At 52.3% G+C, this 10,636-nt stretch overlaps 1 protein-coding gene across 3 annotated transcripts in view; it reads right to left on the reverse strand.

Moving 5' to 3' along the window:
* The window catches only part of slc7a7 (solute carrier family 7 member 7), a 34,849-nt gene extending 29,149 nt beyond the window's left edge, over window positions 1-5,700 (reverse strand). Inside the window, exons 1-2 of one of the 3 annotated variants that reach the window (XM_088634241.1) lie at window positions 5,389-5,673; window positions 1,852-2,565 (exon numbers count right to left, since the gene is read on the reverse strand). In XM_088634241.1, coding sequence (XP_088490367.1) covers window positions 1,852-2,365 — 514 coding nt within the window. In that variant the 5' untranslated portion in view covers window positions 2,366-2,565; window positions 5,389-5,673. Of the gene's footprint in view, window positions 1-1,851; window positions 2,566-5,307 lie in introns of all 3 variants that reach the window. The other 2 variants (XM_088634240.1, XM_088634242.1) reach the window with 2 other exon arrangements.
* Window positions 5,701-10,636: the final 4,936 nt, after the last annotated feature.

Raw genomic sequence — 10,636 nt, forward strand, 5'->3', positions numbered from 1 at the left:
GAATTTGACAGGTAGCCAGTGCAGGGACTCCAGGACAGGAGTAATGTGATCACTTGCACAAGACCTGGTCAGGATTCTGGCTGCCGAATTTTGGACAGACTGGAGTTTGTTCACTGTGGATTTAGACACCCCAGCGAGCAGAGAGTTACCGCGGTCGATTCTTGAAAAAGACGAGTGTGGTGTCCAGTTTTTAAGCTCCAGTCAGAGACAACACCAGACCTTGTCTGGCGATATTCCTGAGGTGCAAGAATGATGTTTTGACAACATGCTGCACGTGTGGGTCGAATGGCAAGCCTGAATCAAATATCACCCCAAGTTTTTCAATTTAGACTGAACAGTACCATCCACAGACGGGGTTACAGGAGAGGTGTGGTGTGTCTGTGGGGGGCGATGTGGCGGCTCTGGGGCTCAGGATCTGTGCCTGTGGCTGGGAGGTTGCCGGTTCGAATCCCGCGACCAGCAGAGGAATCCTACTCCGCTGGGCCCCTGAGCGAGGCCCTCAACCCCAGCTGCTCCAGGGGTGCTGTATAAATGGCTGACCCTGCGCTCTGACCCCCAGCTTCTCTCCCTGTCTGTGTGTCTCCTGGAGAGCAAGCTGGGGTCTGTGAAGAGACACATTCCTGATGCGAGGGATTGTATAGGGCCAGTAAAGAGATCTTATGGGACTGGCTTAACAAAGTTGCCAATAAGCACGACTTCAGTCTCGTCACAGCTGAGATGATGACATTTTGAGTCATCCATGTCTTGATGTCGGAGATGCGACTGGAGAAAACGGAGACAGTCACATCAGTGTCAGGTTTGGTATGGAAGTAGATTTGAGAATCGTCAGCACAGAAGCGAGTCTTGAGGCCAAGCGGTCTCAAAAATCTGACTAAGGGCCCCAGGATCGAGCCCTGAGGAACACCAGACTTAACGAGTCCGATGTCAGACCTAAATCTGCCCAGAGAGACGAAGGGACAGAGGGTCAGCGAGGTAAGATGTGACAGAAACACCGTCTGAAACGGCAAACACGCTCTCGGGACGAGAACGAACGACATCCTGGTTAACAGCACCGAGATCCAGAAGAACGACAAGAAGAACCAGAAGCCATTAAAAGACCGTTAGGGACTTGGAGCAGTTGTCAGAAACCGGACGGGAGGCGTTCGAAAGGATATGTGCAATGAGGTGGGGACTGAACTGGACTGGACTGGACCGGACCTCATGTGGACGCTAACAGGCTGGACAAGCTCATCAGAAGAGCCAGCTCTGTCACTGGGGCCGACCTGGACCCCCCTGGAGGTAGCGGCGGAGAGGAGAACGGTGTCCAAATTAATGACCATCATGGACAGCGTCTCCCGTCCCCTCTAGGACACGCTTGTGAGAATGAAGAGCACGTCCAGCAGCAGGCACTGCGGTCCAGCCACGGGGCGACAGGGGGCGCCACAGGACCTCATTCTTGCCCCCTGCCATGAGACTCTACAACACGTCCGCTGTGTGTCTGGGCAGGGGCAACACTGACCTGTTCTGGGACTGAACCTGAACCCTCTGTTCACAGCTGGTGTTCTGTTCACAACTGCTGTGCGCTATATGGAAGTGGATCTGTGCAGTATATCTATACCGTGCACTACATCTTCTTGTGTACTGTCCCCTCTGGCTTGGTGTGGTATCTCCTGTACTGGGTGCAACTCCCTACACTCCCCTCTTTACCACACCTCTCACTACTGGTGTATTATTGCGTCACCCCAGTGGCCCTGCGCTGTGTTGATGGTGCCTGGCTGCCATGGCGCTACGATCTCCCTCCCGGGATCAATCAAGGACCCGCCTGCCTGTCTCACAGCGCCCTCTAGTGTGCCGGAGGCGAATCGCACTCACAGATACAGGCGGCGGCCAGCAGCCGGTTGGCGCTGTAGGGCGACTGGCAGCTGGGGAACAGGGGCTGCAGCATGTAGTTGGAGAAGGTGATGGCGATGACGGCCTGGCTGGTGGGCTCGATGATGAGGAGGGACGTCCACAGGCGGATGAAGGCGATGAAGCCCCCGAAGGCCTCCAGGATGTAGGCGTAGCTGGCGCCCGACTTGGTGATGGTGGTGCCCAGCTCGGCGTAGCAGAGGGCGCCCAGTACCGAGAAGAGCCCGCCCACCGCCCAGATCACCAGCGACAGCCCGTAGGAGGCGCTGTACATCAGCACGCCCTTGGGGGAGACGAAGATGCCCGAGCCGATCATGTTGCCCACGATCAGGCAGACGCCGTTGAGCAGCGAGATCTCCTTCTTCAGCTTCATGGACTCCTGCGAGCCCGCCGCCCCCGCCGCCCCGCCGTTGGTCGCCGCGGAGGCCGGCCCCTCCCCCGCTTCCTCCCGGGTGGGGGCGGGGCTGTAGTCGGCCATCGTCCCGGCTGCGAGTCCCTGATTGGTCGGCCGGCGGCCCTGTCACTCGCGTCGCACGCGCTCCCTCTCTCGCTTCCCCCACTGCCCGGGGCGGGGGGGCGGGGTTTGTCAAAACTGGGCGGAGCGACGGGCAAAGGGGGGAGGGGTCGTCCTGTGTCCTGAGCGGTCTTATTGGTGGGCGCTCGTTGTCATGGTCACAGCTGCAGGGAAGAGGAAGAAAAGGTTAGTTTAGTCCAGCTCAGTTTATCGTCATACGCACAACTGCAATTAAATGCTTATTTGCGTGTGATGCTCCAAAACAAAAACATTAAAGGAATCGCCCCCTGACCACAGCTCCTCGTCCACATCTCAGCCTGGCCCTGAGTCAGAGTCAGTGTGAGAGACACTAGATTATAACTGTACACAGAGTCAGTGTGAGACACTAGATTATAACTGTACACAGAGTCAGTGTGAGACACTAGATTATAACTGTACACAGTGTCAGTGGGACACTAGATTATAACTGTACACAGAGTCAGTGAGAGACACTAGATTATAACTGTACACAGAGTCAGTGTGAGAGACTAGATTATAACTGTACACAGTGTCAGTGTGAGACACTAGATTATAACTGTACACAGAGTCAGTGTGGGACACGATTATAACTGTACACAGAGTCAGTGTGAGACACTAGATTATAACTGTACACAGTGTCAGTGTGAGACACTAGATTATAACTGTACACAGAGTCAGTGTGAGACACTAGATTATAACTGTACACAGTGTCAGTGGGACACTAGATTATAACTGTACACAGAGTCAGTGAGAGACACTAGATTATAACTGTACACAGAGTCAGTGTGAGAGACTAGATTATAACTGTACACAGTGTCAGTGTGAGACACTAGATTATAACTGTACACAGTGTCAGTGTGAAAGACTGGATTATAACTGTACACAGTGTCAGTGTGAGACACTAGATTATAACTGTACACAGAGTCAGTGTGAGAGACTAGATTATAACTGTACACAGTGTCAGTGTGAGAGACACTAGACTATAACTGTACACAGAGTCAGTGTGAGACACTAGATTATAACTGTACACAGTGTCAGTGTGAGACACTAGATTATAACTGTACACAGAGTCAGTGAGACACTAGATTATAACTGTACACAGTGTCAGTGTGAGACACTAGATTATAACTGTACACAGTGTCAGTGGGACACTAGATTATAACTGTACACAGTGTCAGTGTGAGACACTAGATTATAACTGTACACAGTGTCAGTGAGACACTAGATTATAACTGTACACAGTGTCAGTGTGAGAGACTGGATTATAACTGTACACAGAGTCAGTGTGAGACACTAGATTATAACTGTACACAGTGTCAGTGTGAAAGACTGGATTATAACTGTACACAGTGTCAGTGTGAGACACTAGATTATAACTGTACACAGAGTCAGTGTGGGACACGATTATAACTGTACACAGAGTCAGTGTGAGACACTAGATTATAACTGTACACAGAGTCAGTGAGAGACACTAGATTATAACTGTACACAGTGTCAGTGTGAGACACTAGATTATAACTGTACACAGAGTCAGTGGGACACTAGATTATAACTGTACACAGTGTCAGTGTGAGAGACACTAGATTATAACTGTACACAGTGTCAGTGTGAAAGACTGGATTATAACTGTACACAGTGTCAGTGTGAGACACTAGATTATAACTGTACACAGAGTCAGTGTGGGACACGATTATAACTGTACACAGAGTCAGTGTGAGACACTAGATTATAACTGTACACAGAGTCAGTGAGAGACACTAGATTATAACTGTACACAGAGTCAGTGAGACACTAGATTATAACTGTACACAGTGTCAGTGTGAGACACTAGATTATAACTGTACACAGAGTCAGTGTGAGAGACACTAGATTATAACTGTACACAGTGTCAGTGTGAGACACTAGATTATAACTGTACACAGAGTCAGTGTGGGACACGATTATAACTGTACACAGAGTCAGTGTGAGACACTAGATTATAACTGTACACAGAGTCAGTGAGAGACACTAGATTATAACTGTACACAGTGTCAGTGTGAGACACTAGATTATAACTGTACACAGTGTCAGTGTGAGAGACACTAGATTATAACTGTACACAGAGTCAGTGAGAGACACTAGATTATAACTGTACACAGAGTCAGTGAGACACTAGATTATAACTGTACACAGTGTCAGTGTGAGACACTAGATTATAACTGTACACAGAGTCAGTGAGAGAGACTAGATTATAACTGTACACAGAGTCAGTGTGAGACACTAGATTATAACTGTACACAGAGTCAGTGTGAGACACTAGATTATAACTGTACACAGTGTCAGTGTGAGACACTAGATTATAACTGTACACAGAGTCAGTGAGACACTAGATTATAACTGTACACAGTGTTAAAACAGTGGATTTTCACTTTCAGGACCAGGAAGACGTGAGAGCAGTGAAAGAGGGAGATACAGTGGGGGGGGCAGGCACGAGAGAGGGGGGGTTCAAGGTTCAAGAGGAATTGATAAGACCTCCTTGAAGAAGCAGAGTCCAGCAGTTTTCAAGGTGACTGCACACGCGAGTCGGCTCGCCGCTGGAGGAATGTGCTGACGGGGCCCACTCACTGCCCACTCACTGTCCCGACCCGACCCTGTACAGCGGGGACCCCCAGAGACGCCCCGCGGCACCCCCGATACGCGGACGTCCAGTTCGCTCTGTGGGTCGCGTCACACGTGTCCCGGACCACGGAGCGCCACGGGGGATGAACAGGGGCCGGCGGCGGTAGTCACGGCACGGCACGACACGGCAGGAATATCCGCCTGGCGGGGTGGAGACAGCGGTGGCCACAACTGGCCTGACACGGACACCACCCCCCACTACACACACACACACTCACTCACTCACTCACCTGTGCCCCCACTCCCACGGGGTTCACGGGCTGCCGCACGGACTCGGGGGTCTCGCGGCGGGACGTGTCCCCCCTACCCACCTCCACGGGAGGAGCGCGACCGTGGGCTGCCGTGGAGGTCCGGGGGTGCGAGTTCACGCAAGTTCGCGGCGGGATGCGGTGCGTCTCTCGGCCTGTCTCCTGCCGATCCCCGCGGGGTTCGCCGTTCTGCGTGTCCGAGCGCGGTGAGACACGCCGGCCTCTCTCTGCGCTGGCTGGGGTGCTGTGCTTGTTATCAGCTGAGGAACTTCTGCTTTTCACGGACTTTCCCACTCAGGAAGCGATGGGGAGCGAGCGAGTGGGTGGGAGGGGAGGAGAGGGGGAGGGCAGGGCATCAGGAAACTGCTGTATCGCTGCTGGATCCTGACGCCAGACCTGTTGTCCGACTGCTGCTGCACCTGCAGGATCAGTGACTTCCCGCCGGCGCGCTGTCTCCCCCTCGGGCGCCGGCAGCCCGGACAGACCTCAAGGCGGCTCGAATCACGGCGCCGTGACTCCCGTCCCTGTGCCATCGTGATCAATGAATCGGGACTTTAATCGGAAAAAAACTACACAATTTAGGATCGTACAGATCGTGAATTCGTCTGCCTGTGTCAACGGAGCTTTTCCTGTCTGACAGGTTTCCCTTGATATAATAACCGCAATTCTTTTGATCGAAGGAAAACTTCATTAGAAACGCTTTCCAATATAAAAAACGGAACAGGATGAAAGGGTTTCCCTCTGCGCCGTCTTCTGGCTAAACCCCGCAATTACACATTCCTGAGAGAGGCTCCTGCGCACCTGACGGTACTGTAGGCACTGCTAGTGTCACTGCTGTCCCTCTCCTCTCACACTCACCCTGAACTCTCCAGCACACACACACTGTCACACCTGACTGTACTGGAGACACTACTAGTGTCACTGCTGTCCCTCTCCTCTCACACTCACCCTGAACTCACCAGCACACACACACTGTCACACCTGACTGTACAGTAGACACTGCTAGTGTCACTGCTGTCCCTCTCCTCTCACACTCACCCTGGACTCTCCAGCACACACACACTGTCACACCTGACTGTACAGTAGACACTACTAGTGTCACTGCTGTCCCTCTCCTCTCACACTCACCCTGAACTCACCAGCACACACACACTGTCACACCTGACGGTACTGTAGGCACTACTAGTGTCACTGCTGTCCCTCTCCTCTCACACTCACCCTGAACTCTCCAGCACACACACACTGTCACACCTGACTGTACAGTAGACACTACTAGTGTCACTGCTGTCCCTCTCCTCTCACACTCACCCTGGACTCTCCAGCACACACACACTGTCACACCTGACTGTACAGTAGACACTACTAGTGTCACTGCTGTCCCTCTCCTCTCACACTCACCCTGAACTCACCAGCACACACACACTGTCACACCTGACGGTACTGGAGACACTACTAGTGTCACTGCTGTCCCTCTCCTCTCACACTCACCCTGAACTCACCAGCACACACACACTGTCACACCTGACTGTACTGTAGACACTACTAGTGTCACTGCTGTCCACTCCTCTCACACTCACCCTGAACTCACCAGCACACACACACTGTCACACCTGACGGTACTGTAGGCACTACTAGTGTCACTGCTGTCCCTCTCCTCTCACACTCACCCTGAACTCACCAGTACACACACTGTCACACCTGACTGTACTGTAGACACTACTAGTGTCACTGCTGTCCCTCTCCTCTCACACTCACCCTGAACTCACCAGCACACACACACTGTCACACCTGACTGTGCTGGAGACACTACTAGTGTCACTGCTGTCCCTCTCCTCTCACACTCACCCTGAACTCACCAGCACACACACACTGTCACACCTGACTGTGCTGGAGACACTACTAGTGTCACTGCTGTCCCTCTCCTCTCACACTCACCCTGAACTCCCCAACACACACACACTGTCACACCTGACTGTACTGTAGACACTACTAATGTCACTGCTGTCCCTCTCCTCTCACACTCACCCTGAACTCCCCAACACACACACACTGTCACACCTGACTGTACTGTAGGCACTGCTAGTGTCACTGCTGTCCCTCTCCTCTCACACTCACCCTGAACTCACCAGCACACACACACACTGTCACACCTGACTGTACTGTAGGCACTGCTAGTGTCACTGCTGTCCCTCTCCTCTCACACTCACCCTGAACTCACCAGCACACACACACTGTCACACCTGACTGTGCTGGAGACACTACTAGTGTCACTGCTGTCCCTCTCCTCTCACACTCACCCTGAACTCACCAGCACACACACACTGTCACACCTGACCGTGCTGGAGACACTACTAGTGTCACTGCTGTCCCTCTCCTCTCACACTCACCCTGAACTCCCCAACACACACACACACTGTCACACCTGACTGTACTGTAGACACTACTAATGTCACTGCTGTCCCTCTCCTCTCACACTCACCCTGAACTCCCCAACACACACACACACTGTCACACCTGACTGTGCTGGAGACACTACTAGTGTCACTGCTGTCCCTCTCCTCTCACACTCACCCTGAACTCCCCAACACACACACACTGTCACACCTGACTGTACTGTAGACACTACTAATGTCACTGCTGTCCCTCTCCTCTCACACTCACCCTGAACTCCCCAACACACACACACTGTCACACCTGACTGTACTGTAGACACTACTAGAGTCACTGCTGTCCCTCTCCTCTCACACTCACCCTGAATTCACCAGCACACACACTGTCACACCTGACTGTACTGTAGGCACTGCTAGTGTCACTGCTGTCCCTCTCCTCTCACACTCACCCTGAACTCACCAGCACACACACACACTGTCACACCTGACTGTACTGTAGGCACTGCTAGTGTCACTGCTGTCCCTCTCCTCTCACACTCACCCTGAACTCACCAGCACACACACACTGTCACACCTGACTGTGCTGGAGACACTACTAGTGTCACTGCTGTCCCTCTCCTCTCACACTCACCCTGAACTCCCCAACACACACACACACTGTCACACCTGACTGTACTGTAGACACTACTAATGTCACTGCTGTCCCTCTCCTCTCACACTCACCCTGAACTCCCCAACACACACACACTGTCACACCTGACTGTACTGTAGACACTACTAATGTCACTGCTGTCCCTCTCCTCTCACACTCACCCTGAACTCCCCAACACACACACACTGTCACACCTGACTGTACTGTAGACACTACTAGTGTCACTGCTGTCCCTCTCCTCTCACACTCACCCTGAACTCACCAGCACACACACTGTCACACCTGACTGTACTGTAGACACTACTAGTGTCACTGCTGTGCCTCCTCTCACACTCACCCTGAACTCACCAGCACACACACACTGTCACACCTGACTGTACTGTAGACACTACTAGTGTCACTGCTGTCCCTCTCCTCTCACACTCTCCCTGAACTCCCCAACACACACACTGTCACACCTGACTGTACTGTAGACACTACTAGTGTCACTGCTGTCCCTCTCCTCTCACACGCACCCTGAAGTCACCAGCACACACACACACTGTCACACCTGACTGTACTGTAGACACTACTAGTGTCACTGCTGTGCCTCTCCTCTCACACTCACCCTGAACTCACCAGCACACACACACACTGTCACACCTGACTGTACTGTAGACACTACTAGTGTCACTGCTGTCCCTCTCCTCTCACACGCACCCTGAAGTCACCAGCACACACACACACTGTCACACCTGACTGTACTGTAGACACTACTAGTGTCACTGCTGTGCCTCCTCTCACACTCATCCTGAACTCACCAGCACACACACACACACACACACACAGTGTCACACCTGAGTGTACTGTAGACACTACTAGTATCACTGCTGCCCCTCTCCTCTCACACGCACCCTGAACTCCCCAACACACACACACACTGTCACACCTGAGTGTACTGTAGACACTACTAGTATCACTGCTGTCCTCCTCCTCTCACACTGACCCTGAACTCACCAGCACACACACACACACTGTCACACCTGACTGTGCTGGAGACACTACTAGTGTCACTGCTGTCCCTCTCCTCTCACACTCACCCTGAACTCACCAGCACACACACACACTGTCACACCTGACTGTACTGTAGACACTGCTAGTGTCACTGCTGTCCCTCTCCTCTCACACTCACCCTGAACTCACCAGCACACACACACTGTCACACCTGACTGTGCTGGAGACACTACTAGAGTCACTGCTGTCCCTCTCCTCTCACACTCACCCTGAACTCACCAGCACACATAGAGTCTGTCACGGTGAGTTTCTTGCTTGACCGGAGTCCAGTCGCTGCTCTGCTCTGACAGACAGTGCTCCCCCCTCTCTCTCACCACGGATTCCTGACCGCAGGAGTCCGTCGCCATGGTTTCCAGAGAGAAGCCGTACAGATTAGGAGCCAGTTTCGGGACAGCTGTCTGCCCCCCTCCTGCCCAACACACACACACACCCCACTCAGACACAGAGCTCTGAGTCAGAAAGGGGGGATAAGCTGATCTGTGAAAGAGAAGGGGATTATACTAGCAGCACACTGACACACACTCATTCTCACACACACACACACCCATACACTGACACACACTCATTCTCACACACACACACACCCATACACTGACACACACTCATTCTCACACACACACTCATACACACACCCATACACTGACACACACACCCATACTCACACACACTCATACACACCCATACACTGACACACACTCACCAACACACACTCATACACACAACCATACACTGACACACACTCATTCTCACACACACACACTCATACACACACCCATACACTGACACACACTCATTCTCACACACACACACACTCATACACACACCCATACACTGACACACTCATTCTCACACACACACACTCATACACACACCCATACACTGACACACACTCATTCTCACACACACACTCATACACACACCCATACACTGACACACACTCATTCTCACACACACACCCATACACTGACACACACTCACCAACACACACTCATACACACACCCATACACTGACACACTCTCATTCTTACACACACCAACACACACTTACACTGACACACACTCACACACAGACCCATACACTCACACACACTTACACACACACCCATACACTGACTCACACACCCATACTCACACACACTCACACACACACCCATACACTGACTCACACACCCATACACTGACACACACAAAGATTGAGTGCTCTCTCCAAGTCGGC

Source organism: Lepisosteus platostomus, chromosome 6 (assembly GCF_059453375.1).
Source record: "Lepisosteus platostomus isolate fLepPlt1 chromosome 6, fLepPlt1.hap1, whole genome shotgun sequence".
Lineage (NCBI taxonomy): Eukaryota > Metazoa > Chordata > Actinopteri > Semionotiformes > Lepisosteidae > Lepisosteus > Lepisosteus platostomus.